This window comes from Lonchura striata, chromosome 15, assembly GCF_050655825.1.
Source record: "Lonchura striata isolate lonStrDom1 chromosome 15, ASM5065582v1, whole genome shotgun sequence".
In the NCBI taxonomy this organism is placed as follows: domain Eukaryota; kingdom Metazoa; phylum Chordata; class Aves; order Passeriformes; family Estrildidae; genus Lonchura; species Lonchura striata.
Genome location: NC_140717.1, coordinates 5,648,227 through 5,667,648, shown reverse-complemented (window position 1 = coordinate 5,667,648; position 19,422 = coordinate 5,648,227). Strand labels below are relative to the sequence as shown.

General features: G+C 37.7%; 2 protein-coding genes across 4 annotated transcripts in view; one reads left to right on the top strand and one right to left on the bottom strand.

Annotated features, from left to right (window-relative positions):
- RSPH14 (radial spoke head 14 homolog) overlaps nt 1-1,967 on the bottom strand; it is a 73,973-nt gene extending 72,006 nt beyond the window's left edge. Inside the window, exons 1-2 of the mRNA XM_077787129.2 lie at nt 1,818-1,967; nt 912-1,360 (exon numbers count right to left, since the gene is read on the bottom strand). Of these exons, the coding sequence (XP_077643255.2) occupies nt 912-1,110 (199 nt within the window). The 5' untranslated portion in view covers nt 1,111-1,360; nt 1,818-1,967. The remainder of the gene's footprint in view (nt 1-911; nt 1,361-1,817) is intronic.
- Nucleotides 1,899-18,244, top strand: RAB36 (RAB36, member RAS oncogene family). Of its 3 annotated transcripts, none has more exons than XR_014958638.1 (13): nt 1,899-1,997; nt 2,994-3,195; nt 4,605-4,742; nt 5,493-5,589; nt 7,100-7,188; nt 9,727-9,792; nt 10,458-10,559; nt 12,181-12,245; nt 12,836-12,887; nt 14,218-14,299; nt 15,297-15,383; nt 15,922-16,041; nt 16,273-18,244. XR_014958638.1 is itself a non-coding variant. In XM_085592995.1 (13 exons), the coding sequence occupies exons 4-13, from the start codon at nt 5,521-5,523 to the stop codon at nt 16,335-16,337; spliced, it is 801 nt and encodes a 266-aa protein (XP_085449121.1). In that variant the 5' UTR covers nt 1,908-1,997; nt 2,994-3,195; nt 4,605-4,742; nt 5,493-5,520; the 3' UTR covers nt 16,338-18,244. The 3 variants fall into 3 exon arrangements, 2 of the variants coding, with proteins under 2 accessions (XP_085449121.1, XP_021405494.2); XM_085592995.1 differs by having other exon boundaries at nt 1,908-1,997; nt 15,293-15,383; XM_021549819.4 differs by lacking the exons at nt 1,899-1,997; nt 2,994-3,195; nt 4,605-4,742 and adding an exon at nt 4,749-4,893 and having other exon boundaries at nt 15,293-15,383.
- The last annotated feature ends 1,178 nt before the right edge of the window (nt 18,245-19,422 follow it).

Below are 19,422 nucleotides of genomic sequence, written 5' to 3'. Positions count from 1 at the left end.
CTTTCTTTTCTAATTTCTCATTAAGTTCCAGGTGAGTGGGTGATGATGGTGAAGGGGTTCTAACTTTGAACCAATTAGGTAGGAGGTTTTTTATTAGCCTATGTTAGGAATTAGCTAAAATCAGAATAAAGTCTGGGGACATGGTTTAGTGGGGATCATGGCAGGGCAGAGTTAACAGTTGAACTGGATTATCTCAGAGGTCTTTCCCAACTTTAACAAGTCTTTGATTTTATGGAAAGAAAGATTCTGCACTACTTTTGTATTTAGGAGTTGATAAAACTTACAGTGATCCAGTGATGAATCCTAAAGTGATGATAATTCTCATAATAACTGTCATGTATATGGTATTATAACATTCTTTACCTTTCTAAGGTGATTTTACAGTAAAACAAATAGGAAATTTGTGGCAAGCACGTTTCTCTCACTCTCAGGATTTTTCATGGAGGTGCACAGAGAGAACTAAAAGAGAAAACAATTTCTATTCCTGCTCCTTGTTTTTCCTATGTAGAATGTGTTTGGAGAATTGTTTACCTGGAATGAGTGCTTGATTGGATTCTGGTGAGGATTTTTTGAGTTTGATGGCCAATCCAACCCACCTGTGGCTGGACTCTCAGGAAAGGGTCACAAGTTGTGTTAGAGATAGAGAAAGTAGTATGTAGTTTTAGTATCTTCCTTTTTATATAGTATATTAATGTATTTTAGCATAGTTATAATAAAGAAATCATTCAGCCTTCTGAATTGAGTCAGACATCACCATTTCTTCCCATGGGTTCACCTGCATTTACAATAGAAAATTTTCCTGCGTATCTTGCATCATCAAAGATATTGTAAGGAAAAAGTAATGGAAGAAAGTGGAGTTGCCCCCTCAGCCTGCTCCAGTGTGTCATTGCTAGTGAGAACAGACCACTTACCTAATGCTATTGCCTGGTAGACTTTTTCTGGGTCGTGGACCAGATCGCAGAGAGCCATCAGCGCCCGCTGCTGCGTCAGCAGCTCAGCAGACTGCAACTCCTCATTCAGTTTAGGAAGGGCTCTCCTCCCAAAGGCCAGAGCAGCTTTGGTGGGGTCTATATCAGGGGGGAGGTAGGCTGAGATACGAGGTTGTGCCATCCCAAATCTTCCTGAGAAAGAGTCTCCCTATCCCTAAAAATAGTTCAAAATGGCTGTACTTGCTGACTGGGCAGATAATGTACCATAAAGACACCTACTGACTTTAAACAGTGCTCTGTGTCCCCAAGGAGCTCTTTTAGCAAACATACACTGTCAAGAAGCTGTGAAAGAGGCTGGACTTGTGCATCATCAGCACTAATGTGTGTTCATCTGCTGAATTGTCTTAATCTGGTTTAATTCTCACTGAACACTGTAAAGAAAAGAGAGAAGATAGAAAGCTTAAAATTTCAAGGAAGATGTTAAAATTGATAGACAGAATGCTTTTTAAAGGATTCAAGTGAAGCATCCCAGTGCCCAAAATCAGAGGGGACTCAAAATAATAAAATTAAAGCAAAGGAAAACGAAATACCTTTTCTTTCCCAAAGGGAAAAAATAATAAAAAAAAGAGCGCATTTTACAGGGATCTGGTTAAAACCTGCCCTCAAAATTCGGTAACGTTTGATAGAATACGTGAGGGCTGCCTCCCCCTCACCGCCCTTCCCTCAGTACGGAAAGCGCCTCAGCTGATTGAACACTACAACCTCCAATATTGAAAACGGCTAACAGCAAAACCAAAACTAAACGTTAAAACAGCGTCTAAACAACTCCCCTTCTCCCTTCAAGGCAAACGAAATTACTAAATAATCGAAGGCGCCGTGTGCCATTACCGAGCCCCGGCTGCCGCCCCTCAGCGCCGGCCGCCGGCAGCGCGCGCGTGCCCTGGTTGCCACAGCGCCCGCTCTTTGCGTACGCGCCTCTTCGTGAATAGCGACCAACGCCGCCGAGCCCCGGGTCCGGCTGCGTCACCAGCGTGAGCGCCGCGTTTGACAGCGCCCAACGCCGAGGGGGTTACGTCAATGGCGTAGTTGGCAGCGGGGCGCGGGGCGGGCGGGCTGAGGGGAGCCGTGAGGGGAGCGAGCCGTGAGGGGACGGAGGTGCCGCCGTGAGGTCCCGGAGTAGTGGCGGCCGTTCTGCCTCGGTGTGCAGGCTCTGTCCTCGCCCCTTGTTTTCAAAGTAGTTTTACTTGAACAAAATTCAGGAAAATTCAGAGCGAGCAAAATGGTGGTGGAGTTAAGGGGCAGAAATACAGCCGGCAAGTGCCTTGGGGTAAAAGGGCTGAAGGGAGCGCAGTAGATTTGGACTAGGTTTTCTTTCCTAATCTTCTCCAGAATGTCACTATGAACAGTTAGAATATGTAGTAAGGGTTTCCATTATTACTTAGTACTTCAGGGGAAGGTACACAGGAAGAAAGGATCATTGCAATGTTGTGGCACAATTTATCACAGTTCTGGATTGTCAGATGTTATCTGGCATCACGGAAAGAACTCTGAACAGCTTGTGCTATAAAAAGATAGTGCAGATAGTGAAGTCGTTGAGATATTTTTCATTATGTCTGAGTAACAATTGTAATAATCAAAGTTTAGAATTTTACAAATCCAAAGTAATTCTGATCAGCCGGATTAAAATGCATCACAGGAATAGATTTTGGTTTGTTGATCTTCCAAATCCATAAAAGAAAAATTGCTACTTTAAAAATGAAAGGATTTATTTTTCTGCAACATTTTAGAGATGATTATTTACTTTACAGGTGATTTACCTGAATTAGATTAGACTTCCACTAGCTATGTACTTGTAAAAGTTCACCTCATATCCATAGGAAGAACATGAACTTTTCTCAGCGTCAAAAGAACAGGACCAAATCAGAGACTTGGTCCTCAGTGTTACCTCTGCTTTTGGTGTGAGTTGTTCTGTCTTGTACTTCACTTTATCTTGGTTAGTAGTCATGACATTAACTTATTTTATGTATGCCTTCTGAATGCCTCACATCTTTTGTCTATCCACAGAAGTTGCTGGCACTACTGTTCCTGCAGTGTTGAAATAGGGAGGACTGTAACACCATGGAGACACTGTTCTCATCCCTCCCTGGTGACTGAATCCCCTTTCAGCTCTTTAAGAAGAGAAAATATGCATCATTCTCAGTATTTTTAGCAGCTTTTTATTTCTTAAATTCTTCTCCTGTAATGGTGTGTCTTATTTCTTGATATGGTAAGTCTGGATATGCTTATGTGTATGTGAGATTTAGATTAAATACATTAAGTGTAAGTGAAGATGACCTCTGAATTTTGAAATATATCTTTGTGGTTGCCTTGGTCCCTCCTGTCCTTTGCATTTACTGAGATGGTTGACTTGTGGTTTTTGTAGTTTAGTTTGTAAAAGAGCTCTAGGAGAGGAGCAGTGAGTCAGTCTGTGTATACATGACAGGTGTTTACCATGCTTAGGAGGTTTTGAACTACGACTAGAACATGCAGAAAGCAAATTAGTATTTGAAACCCTTACCAACTCATGGAGTTCTTGTTTTCAGAACTATACTAATGGTTCTGACATTAATTAAGACATTAATATTGCCATATTCAAGCTGGCCAGAAGGGCAGGAGCACAGCAAAACAAGGGTCTAGATCTCTTGAGTTTTATATGGTCGCAAGTAGCGTAAGTAGAACTCTCCATATGGTAAATAGATAAATACTGTAATGTCACCTTCTTTGGTGAATAACCCATCAGCTACAAATCTGGGTTCTTTGTGGGAAAGTGGCTGTCTTGGTACAGTTGAGATCATATTTGTGCCTGAAGGGATTTAAAAGCAATTCCTCATGGAAGAAAATAAAACATTATTTCTAAGTAGTGGACTAGTTATTTTCTAAAGCATTATTCTTTATGTGCGTGCTTGTAAAACACAACTCTAGGGTTTTTTCTTCTGTACTTGCTTGTTTAAAATTACTAGTCTACTTTGATGCACACTTTAACATTTTTAGTCTGCTGCAGAAGTGGGAAATGCTTGTCTTCTGGTTCAAAATCTCTTCCTGCTTTATCAAAATACAACTGTTAGAATGGAACACCTTTGTTTTCTCCTGAAAGTTAAAAATTTAAATCCTAATAAAATACATAAGCAAAATCTTTTAGCATCCTAAGTTGCACTCTGGCTTACTAAATGCTGTCTCAATTATTGAGTAAATTGACAATACCTAGGTAATGCAAAATGGCTGTATAATTTCTTATTCCTTGTCTTTGGTGTTTTTTACATTAGAAAGCAAGATTATTAATGAGTAGAAAGATATTTATATAATTCAGAATGTCTCATTAGTGGCATGCGCATTCTGACTTTAAAGCTGAGATGAAATCAAGCTGAAATGCTGAAAAGATCCCTTGGGAGTTTCTTTATAATTGCTGCTATGCTTAATATTAGCACTGTGACTGTTCCCCACTCCATTGGTTCCTTGTCTAATAGGTTAATCCTGCTCTTTGTATCCATATATACAATCATCTTTGAAGAAAATGTAACTGTTTCCTTATCCAGGATTAGGGACCATTTAGTTTATTGAGGAGCAGTTTCTGATCAAAGGAATCTGTATGACCACTAAAACGAGTTTGTTGTTTTAAAACTATTGCTCTGTGTATAGTTAAATTACTCCATCTCCGCCTTCCCGGTCTGTGGAAGAAGAGGAGGAAGGGAATTGTTGCAAACCTGTTGCTATGGCCACGTAGCAGGGGCTGGGCTGCTTGTGCGGCTGGAATCCTGCTGCATCAGCTGCTGCTCGGTGAGTCCTTCCTTACACTTTGCTACAGGATGAAAATGCTCCCATTAGAAATGTTCTTTTGAATGCCAGTAAGAAATCTGTACCCTAATAAGGGTCCCCTCCCCCATCAGCCCACGAGGTTTCCTTACATAACCAAATTGATGTATCTCAGGTGAGACATCTGAATGCATTTGTGATTTTCTTGTGAGCATTATTCTTTTCCCATGTCAGACAGATTTCATTTTTTCTGAGATGATCTTGCATGAAAGTCTGATGTTGTGCCAAGAAATGTGGCAGCTTCATCCTTCCTCCCTTCTTCTGACCACATGAAATCTGGGATCCCCTAACATTAATTAATGCACTTAGTGCAGAAGCATTTGAAACAATGATGAGCAAGATTTTTAAATTAAACACTGCAGAATCCTTTGAGGGCTAAACTGCAAGCACTTGGGTTAAATTAAGTGAGCAATTCTCTGCCCTCCCAGGGAATTAGAGTTGGTGCCTTGTAGTTTCAGAAGGACACTGTTGGCTACTACAGCTATGTACACTGAGGTGGTCCTGTTTACATGAGAAGCAGCTTTCCCTCCATGCAAACTGAGTTGCAGAACCACCAATTCTTCAACTTTCTTTCAGCTGTGTTGAAAAGATAAAAGGAAAAAAAAAAAAAAAAAAAAAAAAAGACAAGTCTGCCAGAACTTGGTTAGTCTTTATCATATTGTCCCTGTATTGAGGCAATTCCTGAATACTGTGTTTCTCTTTATGTATTTTCAGACTTGTCAAATTTAACTGAACTTGGAGAATGAAGTCCAGCCTAATGCATTTGGTTCCCCCAGTGAACAGAGGAAGAATAATCTCCCAGTTTCCCAAGGTAAGCATTTTTTATCCCTTTGGTCACAGTATGTAGCCGCTGCTACACTGATCTATCTTTCCATTGTGCTAATATGGTATTTTAATTTAATGTACACTTGTTGTCTTCTGTTAAAATTGCAAATTATTTAAGATTCTTTCAAAGTTTAATGTGACTTCATAGTCCCATTCAATGCTGATCTCTTCAATAACAATCTTCATTCTTCTTTCTAACCTTTACAAAAAGTGACTCTTGTGACAGAAGTGTTATCTTACAATATTTGGGGTTTTTTTCAGCAAAACAGTAATAATTACATGCATAAGAACTCCAAGACTGAGGGCAAAGAGGAAACCAGAGCTGACATTAAATTTGCCAAAAAATCTAATTAGGAGTCTTAGGCTAAAGAATTTAAGGCAATTTTAATTTTCTGTTTGTACAAGAACCTTAGTCATACAGTAGATCAAAGGTAGTAGGCACTGTAGAAACACAGACAAAATACCTTTGATGTCCCCAAAGACTTTTGTATTTGAAGTATAATAGAATAGTTCAGGACAGGGAAGGGCAAGGAATTAGCCCTTGTTTTTTTCAGTTGTTCAAAAAATCCTTTTAAGGGAGTTCACTTTTTTTTTTTTCCATTCTTGATCTCAGCCACATATTTTGCTTTTAATTTTATGAAAAGTACCACAGGTATTTTAAGCAAATACAAGGTAAAATGTATTTTTCTAATTTTTAACTAATTCCCAATTAAAGAGTTAGTAATAAAAACAGTGCTTCACACTTATAAAAGATTGAAAAAACTTCACAGTAATGAGTTGCTGGTGGTATGCTCCCATCTGTGTTTGTCTTCTGTGTCAGATTGCTGGGACAATTGAAAGCATTTTCTGCTGTACAGAATTGTGGCAGCAGCTCCCTGGCCCCAGAGAGCAACAGACAACTTTCTCAGGCCTTTCTGGAAGAAGTCTGTGAGAAGATCAAAGAAAAGAATGAGAAACAATTCTTAATCTTAACTTGCTGCACCTGTTGTTGTGAATATGTGGAATGTATCATGGAGATTTGTTTACCAGAGTGTGGTTTCTTAATTAGCCAATGGTGATGGTGTTATGATTGAAGGACCAATTAGGTCCAGCTATATCATAACTGTCTATAAAAGCAGTGGGTTTCTTAATAGTGGTATATATAATAAGGAGATTGATCAGCCTTCTGTGAATCAGGGAGGCAATGCTAATTACTACCCAGCCAGGGCCCGCTGCAACAACACAGAATGATGAGCAAATGGATTTGGCCATGGGTGCTTAGGCAATGCTGGACACTGACACTCAGAGAGGTGCTCAAAGGATAGTGCTGTCCCAAGGAGTTTTTACAAATACAGCTCTGGGGAAACCTTACTGCCTTCTAACCCAACCTACCCCTTTTCTTATGCCAGGAAAACCCTGTTCTTGAACAATTCTTTTATCTGTTTTTCCTTGCCAGTTTGACTTCTTGCCAAGTATCCATCACCCAGTTTGTCCCAGTAGCTGCTCTCTCTTTTCAGTGGTACACACCTGAGGCCTGTCTGCAGTTTAAAGAGCACTTCCATGCACAGGTCAGGACTGCTTGTCAGCAGAGCACTGCAACAGATGGGTAAGTTTGTTATAACACAGGTATGCAAGGAAGAAAGTATTTTAAGCTCCTTATAGCCTCCTTTCCTCATTGGCTTTCCCCCCCCTCCCCGCCCCATTCCTCATATTCCTCACTCCAGTATGTTTCAAGGCAGCTAAGCCCCTGCATAAGACAGTTCTCTGACCTGGTCCACAGTACATTAATTGAGTGCCTCTTCTGCTGGGATAGGTAGCATTGAAAAAATGGTGTAGTAGTTTAGACAGGTTTTTAACACCTTTTAAATAAACACTTAGTTCAAAACATCTAACAGATTCAGCCTTGCTGTGTTCGCTGCAGGTGTTCCAAAGGAGTAGTTAATAAAGGCTTTGGAGGGATATAAAAGCAGCAGTTCTATGTTTCTTGAAAAATCTAGGAATCTGGTTTTAGCCTTTTTGATGTATACGTGCTGAGAAGTTCTGTTAAAATGTTTCTTAAAGCTGGAGCAAAATTCTGGTAAATTTATAGCATTTAAATATCATAATAAGCTGATTTATACTCTACTAATAATCTAGAAATTGGTTTTTTTCCCCCTGCATTATCTCTCCACCAGAACTGTTACTATTACTGATTTAATCTCTGAAGCAAGGCAAGAAAGCTAAACTGTGTTGAAATCATCACTATTCAGTTAAAATAAATAACTGTACATTTTAGTGATAAATACTTCTGGTTTCAATGTGCAGGATCCTCCATAAATTTGAGCTCCTATGAATACTGACAATTAGCTCACTATTCCCCTAGCTCTAGAGTTGCTGACATGAGACTTGTCATGATATCCATCTTTAAATGCAACTTTATATTCATTTCACTAGGGAGTCTTACTAAAAAAAAAAATTTAACCGAAAATATGTCACCCTGAGAGACATCACTGACTTTATCCCTTTTTTAGAAACACAGTCACTATCTTAGTTTCATGTAAATTTCTTACAAGCGTCTGGACAATTTTCCAAGTACGACATGCTTTATTGAATTGAGGTATTTTTTCGTTCCATTTCCAACATGTATTTGTTTGGGATTTTTATTATTAGGGGTTTTTTTATTTATGTAGTTAGACAACTCTCTATGTAATTTATTCTGGTAACAGAGTATAACTAAAAAGCTATATGTTTTGTCTTTGTGAATAGAATTAAACTAATTTTCTGTCACTGCTTTCTAGATATGATTATTATCTGGTCATTTAGGTCATTTTATGGTGGAATGGGGGTAGGAAGGGCAGCCAGAGTGTTTTGTACAGTACTTGTAAAGCTTGACTGGAATAACCATTATCTTCCTTTTCCATTACCCCAACTAATAAAATATTTCTTTGTCATTTGGAAAGCTAGTCTGATGAATTCAGCAGTTAATGGCTTTATTTAATACTCTCCTGATAATCCATCATTGTGTTAAATGGTCTGATCTAGGGAGTCTTTTCCCCCTAGTACAAATTAATGGAACACACCCTCTAAACCATCACTTACTCTTTACCTTTTCCCTTAAGTTTGTTGATTTTATTTAGTGTTTTCTCAGTAACAGTAATCAAGAGCATGGGGGCCTGTGGTCACCCAGTTAATGTTGACTGGCACATATAGCTTTTTTTTTTTTTAGATATTAGTCATGCAGTTTACCGGTCAATTTTTCAGCTATTCAGGATAGATAACTTAGAATCAGCATCACATGGAAGTTGATGTAACCAGAAATAGTATTCAATAGAAGATTAAGTCCTTTGTTGAAAAGCCATTCCTTAATAGAAAAGAACATTAAACCTCTTAAGCCATTTTTATAGCATTTGCACAGGAGATGTCAATCCAAGTTTAGGTCAACAAATGAACTTAAATTCACTTATCCACCTGGATCTCCTAAAATCTCACAGTTTCAATTTTAAGAATGCAGGCTGAGTCACCTAAGGCCCATCTGCTGTATCCTGTGGGAGAACCTAGAGCAAAGAGGATTATTTGCATGAAGCCAGGTTCAGATTAGTATTATTCCAGATAGTCAGAAAATGTATTGGCTCTAACCCTGTGAGTTGTTTTTCCCAGAGGCACATTCTGCAGTGTGTTCTTTTATTATCAACAATTTCTTATTTCTGCTCTTAGGACTTCATTTGTACTATTAAAGTCAATGAGAAACTTGGGATAAATTGGAATGCCAAGGATGCAGATACACTATGGTCTTATGTGTAAACTTCTGTAAAATTATGCCAAATGCATATACTTGTATTCAAGCAATTTTAATAGAATAAAATTTGTTCCACTAAATTGAAATTAAGAAAAAAACCAAAACAAAGCAAAACAAAAAAAACCCACCAAAACCCAACTAACCAGAGCAAGAAATGGAGTGTTTCTGCTCCAGAAGGGTTTGGTTTTTGGTGGTTTTCTCTCTCGTAATTCAAGACTCTGGTCATACAGCACAGTGGCACATAGATAAATTGAAATCACAGGTACATGTGCTCCTCACTTGATATTTAAAAATCTAAATCAGAATTTTTAGCAGGAGACTGTGAAGTTACTACTAAAACGATGTAATATTTTCAAATATTTATAACAGGCTGAAAATATCCAAAGTGGTTGTGGTAGGAGACCTGTATGTTGGAAAATCCAGTCTTATCAACAGGTACAGTATATCTCAGCTGATGGTTTGATTCTCCTGTTTCTCAAATAAATGTTATAATGTTTGCATTGCTGGCTTTAGAGCAGTGCTTCATGGCCCTGGTTTGAATCTGAACCAGTACTTTTTGGTTTTCTTGAAGACAAAATGAAGTCAAGAGTATGACACAGTCTTGATACATGAACCACAGAAAGTTGTGCTCTAGCACTTCAGTCAATATATGTTACATTCTCAGGTATTTTTATCCAGTCAAATATGATACAGTGCTATACAGTGCTTTCTTAAGGAATCTAGTCTAAAGGCTAAACAATTAGAGAACAATTTCAGTGTCTCAGTCTTGGTTTCATTTGCGTCATTATTTACAACCCAATATATATTCCCTTGTAACTAAAACTGAAGATACTGTACCTCCCTTGAAAGCCCAAAGATGTTTTGTGCTGAGTCTCATATTATCCTGAGAGCTTACTAGATATATGTGCTTTCTAGTTTGTTAAACAGTATCTCCTTTTCTTTTAGTTAGTGTCTTTACATTTTTATGTCTGCTTCTACATTATATAGTAAATCCACAGTTAGTTTTTTCTTTTCTTCATAATTTACTCTAGACAGTGTTAGTTTTGCAGCTATTTGTACTTGTCTTACTAGTATTTCATCCTCTTTTTTTTCAATTGTAGATTTTGTAAAGATAATTTTGACCGAGACTACAAGGCGACCATTGGAGTAGATTTTGAGATTGAACGTTTTGAGATAATTGGAATGCCATATAACCTCCAGATGTGAGTTGAAAGAGCATGGTTAAGCATTGCACAGAGTACAGTCTCAGCAGAGCTTGAATTGCTGCAGGCTGTAGTGGAATAAAGGTTTCAAAAATATAATACAATTGCACAAAGAATAATGTGATCTGAAAAAAAGATTCTGTCTCTGGACTTGCAGTTTTAGTAGAAATTTGACTCTTGGATTTCTTATGCCTAAAAAAATTTGCAAGCTTGTAAATGAAAATTCATCTTGGATGTCTTTCACTATTTCAGTGGAGTTCTGTCATTTTTAGTCAACATTCATGAAAGAGAAGTGGAAGCTTTTGTCACAGCCACCAGTGCTTGTGTAACCTCAGTCTGTGATTTGAGTTTAGTAGGCACAGTGAGCACTGAACTTGTCTTTACTAGGGGTTTTATTCCTGCAGTTATCAAAATTAATAAGATGTCCAGTGATTTCAACAACTCTTAATTAGCAACTAATTAATTATCCCTAAATCATGGAAAGGCCGGAGTGGTTTTATTAGAATGTGAACTTAATATCTTTGATTTTCAACTTTGCTTGTCAGACTAGTGGGAATCCTGCCCTTCTTGCACCTGCTTTGGGTCTGTGGAATGTTTCTGGTGGCCAGAAACATTGTTCTGTAGAGGGCATTATGGAATCATCTGTAATGTAACCTAGAGCAGAAATAAGATGCTTTGCATGAGATATTTTAGTGCATGAATTTTAAAAACCTTTTTACTTAGAAACACTCTTTTCACGGTGAGATCACTGATGTAAATAGATGGCTCGTGGTATTTATTGAAAAATCCATTTCCCACTGATTTCACTGCAATTGTCTTTGGGAAGTTTTGTCAGTTGCTATCCTTTTGGAACTTGAGTCCCTCTAAAAATCCAGACTCATGCATCAGCATTTTGCGAACTGAAGCAATAAGGTCAGGTTGCATTATCTGCAAAGTCTTCAGAAGCTGGGTAGAACATTTCCATATGATAATCACTAGTGCCCCCTCTTGCTGAGAGATTTCCATACAAGATATATTTGCAAGTATCTGTGACTGGCAGTACAAAGCTACAACAAAACCCAAACCTCTGTAATGCTGGCAGTAGCTGAAGGCACTGCATATCATGTTTATTAATGAGAAGGACATTCTTGATTTTATGTAATGGTGTCATTAGTACCTGATGGACTGAGCTACAGGTCTCTAATTTGTAGTGTAGAGACAGATACCTTATCTAGCAGTTGCAAGATTCTAACATGGGCTAATACATGACTTAGCTAGTATTAGCACAGAAAATTTACAAAACTAGATTGCCCTGGAAATACATGCAAATTACATAGGTGAAATAAAAAAAATGTTTTAAGGAAAGGACATTACCATGCAGAATACAAATATTTGAATTGTCTCCTAAATTATTAGTATTTTTTAAGAAAAGGTACAAATGGTGTTTGCATGTCTTCATTGACTAATAGAGTCTTACTATATTTCTATCAGTAGTTAATGAATAACATGTTCCAGATGGTGACACTTCTCTGGTATCACATTCTTCTCCGCCTTGTACCAGCCTGCTGCTTCATTAACATGTTTACTCAGGTTACCCTGGGTTTTATTAACCTGAAATTTCTTTTTTCCCCCTGTTGCACAGATGGGACACAGCAGGTCAGGAGAAGTTCAAGTGCATTGCATCTGCTTACTACCGAGGAGCAGCGGGTGAGAGCAATATTAATTTGATCCTGCTTTTATTAGGAGGCTGTGTTTTGTACAGCAACCTATATCCATATATGCTCCATGGGAAGTTACCTAGAGACACACTGTGGTGGAATGGATTGCTCTTTGTTGAAAGGAAGAAGGGATGAAGAAGTTAATGACTTGATGTGTTGTCACGTCTGCAAACTCTGAGTGTTCTGATGGTGCAGTGATAGAAAGTGGCACTTGTGACTAGGGGGGAAAGAATTTGAGGTCGGGTGAGATTAATGCTGGAGTTGGAAGTGGATATTTCTGGCTTTCCCTTTGCTAAGAGACAATCCTGTGGTAATTTGTGGTCCCAAAATGAAAGGGTTGATAGCACTATAGACTGCAGACTATAGATATACCATTGAAGACTAAGGATTTAGGTCTTATTGGGTGCTAGAAAAAGAAAAGGAATGAGCAAATGGATAGTCTTCCACTTCCTAGGTGTTAAATCTGTTCTTACACCTTATACATAAACATTCTCTCTGTTTAACAAGACAGGTTGGAGAGACTTCTGATACACTTTCTAATTTAATTACTTTTTTTTCTGTTCTTGTCTTTTATTGCAGTTATAATAACAGTGTTTGATCTGGCTGATATCCAAACTTTGGATCACACCAAGTAAGTTTCTGCATCTTGGCTTATCTTTTGAAGGTTTTTACAGCAGGTTTAATTGTCTTCCATATGTAGGTGTTAAGATCTTGCTGGATCATGAGCTCTTATTGAGCTAAGAAATTAAAAATGACAGTTACTAGTTTGGATTACATAGGGAGGGATTTTTCTGAAGAAAATGCAGAACATAAATTTGAGGTGCTTACACTTGACTCCCTTTAAAGTCAGTGCAGAGGGAAAGGCATTTCAGTAAAATCTTGATCCTTCCAAAGCTAGACATGCAGGAAAAGATGAAGTGCACTCCAAAAGCATTTTTTTTTACTTCATTTGATATAAATAGAATAACAGGCTGGAATCTAATGTAAATGAAAAAACTGATGAGATGCATCTCATGCATAATGTCTCATGAGCCTTTCATTTTTTAGGTGCACTCATCTCCAATTTTTTTCTCTGGTTTCTGTGATTCTGATGGGAGATAGGCTGTCAAAAAGAGGAGAGGAAATAAAAACCTCAAGTTTACATACAGCTAAGCTTACTAGTTCAGATCCTTTTAATGATTTGGTTACAGCAACACAATAATTGTTATGAGTAAACTCATTCTGCTTTTAGTGCAGGCTGCAAAACCCTGCATGGATCTATGATCCACACTGCTGTCACAGCTCAGAGAATATGTATTTCTAATGTGCTGTTGTGACTGTAATGCAGGTACAGACTTCTTTACAACCTGTACTCTGTCTTATTTGAATGTGTACTATGGTGCTTAGCTCATTTACATAGGACTTTGTAAAATAATATATATATTAGTGTCTCTGCTTGGCTGAAAGTAATTGAAGCCTGTGAACCTGATTTCCCACACACGCACACACTCCCTTCCCTCCTTGACTTGTGTTGGATGACTCAAGAGAAACTTGATTGCCAGAGTAACAAGAATATAAAAGCTTGTGAGACAAGAATCATACAGCCTTCATAGGGAGCTGTTTTATAATGCTGAATAGATTATTTCACTCTTTATTCCCATTTGTATCTAACCTGCTACGTGGTTCATACCTTTTCAGTTGCTTCTTGCTTTCTTATTCCTTATTTGCAACAAACTTTGCCCTCTCCCTTACACTGAGAAATAGGCTCTCTGGGTGCTAAAATGATTGTTGAATTTGTACTCTGTACTCTGTATGATTTTATGAAGAAAAAAAAGGCTTTTGATACTCTCAGACAAGTTCTTCCACTCAGTTTACTTGTGACCTTATTATCTGTCATATTCTCCTGTACTCCTTGTTCCCTCTGACTGATTCTGCTTTTTTTTTTTTTTTTTTTTTTTTTTTTTTTTTTTTTTGTATTTTAGACAGTGGTTAGAAGATGCTTTGAGAGAGAATGAGCCAGATTCTAGCTTTATCTTTCTGGTTGGAACAAAAAAAGATTTGGTGGTGAGTAAATTGAGTGCAGATGAGGAAATCAGATTTTCCCTAGTTCCTCAAGCGATTTCCCTTGCAAGTTGTGCACAATGTCATTGAGATAAAGACCTTGAGTGAAAAACTTAAAAGGTAAATTGAACAGGCTACTTGAAACCAATTAAAGAAGAGACTCTGAAAAAAAAAATGGGTAGTTAATGAAATATTTCTTGCATGACATTTTCCAAGCATATATAAACATGCATAGTGATCTTGAAGGTTTTGTTGTTGTTCTGTAACTGTTCTTAGGTTTTCTTCTTTCTCTCCATTTAAAATAACTGCAGTATGAAATTCAGACCATTATACGTATTTTTGTTATGCCAGTAAGCCTGACATGTTGGATATGAATCCTAGAAATAAGGAATTCTAAGCTAGATACTCACAAGTGAATATTACAATTCAGAGAGCTATTGGAAAAATTAGAGGGAAATTGGGTTTTAGGGAATGGTGTGTTCATTACTCAGGGACAGGGCAGGTTTCTTACTTAATTGATTATCACATAATTTTCAAAAGAACAGGTGAATGCAATCTCTCTACACAATTCTCAGTCCTGTGTCTGTCTTTCTGTAGAAAAAAGATTTTTAAAGCTTTGAAAACAAACTTGTTTCTTCTGTTACTAGTTGGTCCCACAGATCTTCTGCTGAGAATGATGGGATTACAAGGATTTAAAGACCATTAACTGAGATGCTGACTTGATAGTCCTTTACCAGTGAATGTGTTAGATACAAGGTTAACTCTTGTTTTGTTTCAGTGCTGTGAGAGCTGAGTGGAGACTTCAATTTAAAGCCAGTACTAAATAGTTGAATGTTCTTGCAGTCAAGTCTGATTGCCCAAGTTTAGGCATGGTCAGAAAGGCCACTGAGCAAACTGGAAGCATCACAGTGTAGGCATCACTGCTATGGCAGTGCCTGTGTGCTGTTACCAGCCCAGACACAATTCTGTTCAAGCTGTTCCTTGTTGTTTGCCCAGTCAGATGCTGTGTGTGAAAGAACAGAGCTGGATGCCATCCGTTTTGCCAAGGAGATGCAGGCAGAATACTGGTCGGTTTCAGCCAAAACAGGTAAATTACTGCAAAGGATGTAAAAATAGCATAACCACAAGGACTGATGTTGGAGTGGGAAGAACTTATTATCCCACCATTGCCAGTTTTTTTTTCTTCTTGTATTTTGTTCTTATGAGAAACTTCAGTCTTATTAATGGCTGATTTTATTTGACCATTTGTATGTGTGCTTTCACTGTCGTGTATGCAGAAAGAAACAATCAAGCTGCTTTGCAGTATTTGAGCATGTATAATTCATAGATAGTTACATAAATACACATGTGCACTACTACTCAACGTTTGCAATGGAAAAAGATTACACCACAAAATTAATTCTCTCTGTTGCTGGCTAAAAATAAAGGTGCAGCACAGGATACAGTATTCCAAAGTAAGAAAATTAGAAATTCTTTCTGCAGTTATCAGAATGGGAGATGGATTTTTGGAGAGGCCTGTTCTGTCCAAACATTGAGCAGTCAGCTGTTCACAGATGTGCTTGTTATGCTTGATCATCTGTTGATATGCCTTTATAAAAGCACATAATTTCTGTCTTGTTTCCTAGGAGAAAATGTCAAAGAATTCTTTTCCCGAGTTGCTGCTTTGGCCTTTGAACAGTCCATGATAAAGGAGCTGGAGAGCACTCCTGGGCACAGGGCCCAAATTAGGGCAGGAAATCTCATCAGTATGTGGAGTTTTGCTTTTTGTGTGCATTTTTCTTGTTTATAGTCCAAAGGATTGGGGAGGTTTTTCAAGCATTAGAGCCAATTTCAAACACCTGCAAGCATATTTATATCATTGTCTGCCCAGATTTTATCCTACAGGAGTGACTGGGCCTGCATCCAACTTTTGTTACCCTTAATATCAGATGGTGTAATTTCTTGTACGTTGATTTTATAACTTTTTGTTTCCACAGAGCTAAAGAAGAACATTGTGGAAATTCCAGAAGACAATGCTCAAGTCAGCCTGAGTTGTTGCTAACTGTCAGCTGTTTCTGTGAGTGCAACAATGCTCTCAAACCAGAAATAGAGAGCTTTAATTTTAGAAATGAGGGAGGAAAAATTTGCCCAAACTTTCTTGCTGAGAGTTCCCTTGCTGCCGCAGGCTCCCTGTGCTGGGGGGTACAATAGTGATGTAAACATTTCTCTGTGTAGCTGAAACATAGCATCCTTGTCTTAATGCAAGAAGACATTGCCAGTGCCATGGGCTCACCTGTCTGCCAAAAAGGCTTGTAGTCAAAAATGATCTCATTTTAGTATGTCGTTTTTTGATAATTCTCTAGAAATCTTAGCTAGTAAAGTGGCATTCTCTCATGGGAGCAGGAAACAAGTGGCAGTTCAGAATGAAGGGTGGTATCAATACAGGTTTTCCTTTTAAAACCATCATGTAAAATAACTCTAATTGCTTTTATGCATTCCAAGTATTTTAAAACTATTTGAAAATAAATCTTTTCAAGTATCAGGCTTGGAAGTACACAAATGCAGACTGCATAGTTTCCACTGTGGTTTCTCCATACAGGAAAAATATTTATTACTTTTCATTTTCCACTTGAGAATCAGAGCCCAGTATTAAATGTTTCCAAGCCTAAAAGAAGTGCAGGTAGGAGCTTTGTTGTTTTAACACAGCTGTCTATATTTTGAAAAATGTTGCCAGATAAGACTGCTGTTCTTTTCCATTCTCTTGAACAAAAAAGAATGGTCACACAGGTGCATAAAATGGAAAACATATTATTTCCCTCTAATTTTTCCAATAGTTCTCTGAACTCTAATACTCTGTTGTATCTAGCTTAGAATTCCATGTTTCTAGGATTCATATCCAACATGTCAGGCTTGCTGGCATAAAAAAATATATAATGCTATAAATTTCATATTGCAATTATTTTAAATGAAGAGAAGGAAAACCTATGAACAGTTCCAAGGTACTGTTTCTTAGGATATTGATTCAATCATTGCAGAAACAACAGTATCTTTAGAAAGAATTCTAACAGGACTCAGATTTGAGATGCTGAGAAATAAAGACGTTTGTTAAGGAAGAAATTCTTCAATCTGAAAATATTCTGGATTCTCTGCCATTTCTCCCACTTCTATAAGAAATGGGAAAAAGTAGAGTAAAGATAGCTTGAGCATGCTTTTTATTACTTTTTCCTTTTGACGTAAGTTAGAGCAGCTTCCTAGAATATGATGAATAGGGATCTAGGAACTCTGTGTCTTTTTTTATCAGACAATCTTCACTTTGGCAATTGTGCTGTCTGTTGGCAAGGACACAAATGTAGCATTTGGTGGAAAAAATGAATCTGTAGGGTACAAAAGGAGCTCTTTATCCAAATGTATAATATTCGACCTTCTGATGTTCTATGCAGTTGTTAAATTCCAGAGTCTGTTTCACAAGGGAGGTGAATTTACACTGTGCTTATAGCACAGGCCTTGGCTGAGTGGACATGGCCTTCGTGTTTCCTGAGCCTGAGTGAGAGTGGAGATGGTTCACTCTGCTGCAGCAGGTCAGCTTAGCTGGCCTTCAGTGCTGACATGAGAGACAGTGATTACACTGCAAAATGACTCAGGAACAAATCTAAGGCAAGGTCCATTTTTGTTTGTTTGTTTTGTTTTTTTTTCTCACCAAGAAATATATTCCTAAGGGTTTCTTCTGTTGCTGAGCTCAATAATTGTACAAAATCACAGAGATGCAATCTCTTCAACAACACGATCATGTTGCCTGGGAAATCAACTGGGACAGTTTTTTCCTAGGGATTCAGCACATTGCATGATGTCATTACTGTTTTGTATCATCTGGAGCTCCAAAAACTTCACATACAAATGTAATAGTCTATCAATCATCAGCTATCATGGAACAATAGCCTGAGTCTGTTTATTAAATGATGGATGCTTTGAGACTGGGTGTTTTTTATTTGGTGGTTTGTTGGGTTTTTTGTTGTAATTTTTTGTTTGTGTGTTTGGATTTTTTTGCTTGCTTGGTTGGTTTTAAGGGTGTTTTTAACACCCCTGAAACCTCCCCTGCAAATAACTCCATATTAATAATTTATCATCTAAGATGAATCTTGGATCATGTTGCAAATGATGAGTTGCTTAGAAAAGCACAAAGGAAACGAACTATAGAAAATAAATATAAATTTCTAAGTTCTACCTGGCCAATGTTTTATCTCTGTAAATCCATTCTATCAGCAAATTAATTGACTTTAAAGAAGCCTTAATACTTTGAAAAACAGTGTTGAAAAAACTTTATTAACTCTAATTGTAGGTAGACTAAACCACAATTTCTATGCCAGTTGAAATCCCTCCAGTGATCATGGCAACAATCACAGTTTTGGCTTCCTTGTGGAATTTGCAGGTGAGAAATTGAAATAAACCTTGGAGTCAGTCTGAAGCTAAGGTAAAGAGCAATTGTAACAATCCATTTCCCAAAAGCAGTACTGAAGTTGTGCTGTTTCTTTTCTTTAATAAGTAAAGTTAATGTGTTCATGGATTGTTGATGCATTTGTGCTGAACAAACCCACTGGTAATGGATCAAAAGCCATTTAAGAAAGCCACCTGACAAAGTTAATTTCTTACTATGAAAGCCTGCTCTTTTAATTTTTAATGGTGTTATTTCACCTGTTGAGTTATTATTTGACACTTAAGATGTGATTGTTTATACTTACATAGGTCATGCAATGAACTCTCTGAATCCTGTTGGTTCCCAGCTCTAGGTTTATTTACATCGTGGTAGTACTGGAGTCCATTCTGCATGAATAAATCTGTCCCCTTTGTGTTTTCGGCTTCCATTAATAGTTAGAGGGTGTTCTAATGTAACACACTGATAAGTGAATGCTCTGAGAGCATGTAAGCTAAAATGAAATGTTTGGCAAGTTGTAGGAGAATATGTATTTGGTGTAGTGGAGAGGGTTGATAACTTTCCTGTATTTTTGGCCTGGAAGTTGTTCTCACAGTAAGAAATTGCCATTGTCTGAATTTGGAGAAGGAGAGTTCCTTTTTTTCCCCCAGATTCATAGAAGGATTTAGACTGAATGGGACTTCCCCAGACTTGTCAGCTTTATCAAACTTCTCCAAGA

What these genes read in the sequence shown, in the direction of transcription:
- RAB36 (XM_085592995.1), top strand. Translation starts at nt 5,521, where the DNA reads ATGAAGTCCAGCCTAATGCATTTGGTTCCCCCAGTGAACAGAGGAAGA. An exon ending in CAGAGCACTGCAACAGATGG is followed by an intron (nt 7,189 to 9,726) that starts GTAAGTTTGTTA and finishes TATTTATAACAG; the next exon opens with GCTGAAAATATCCAAAGTGG. An exon ending in AAATCCAGTCTTATCAACAG is followed by an intron (nt 9,793 to 10,457) that starts GTACAGTATATC and finishes TTTCAATTGTAG; the next exon opens with ATTTTGTAAAGATAATTTTG.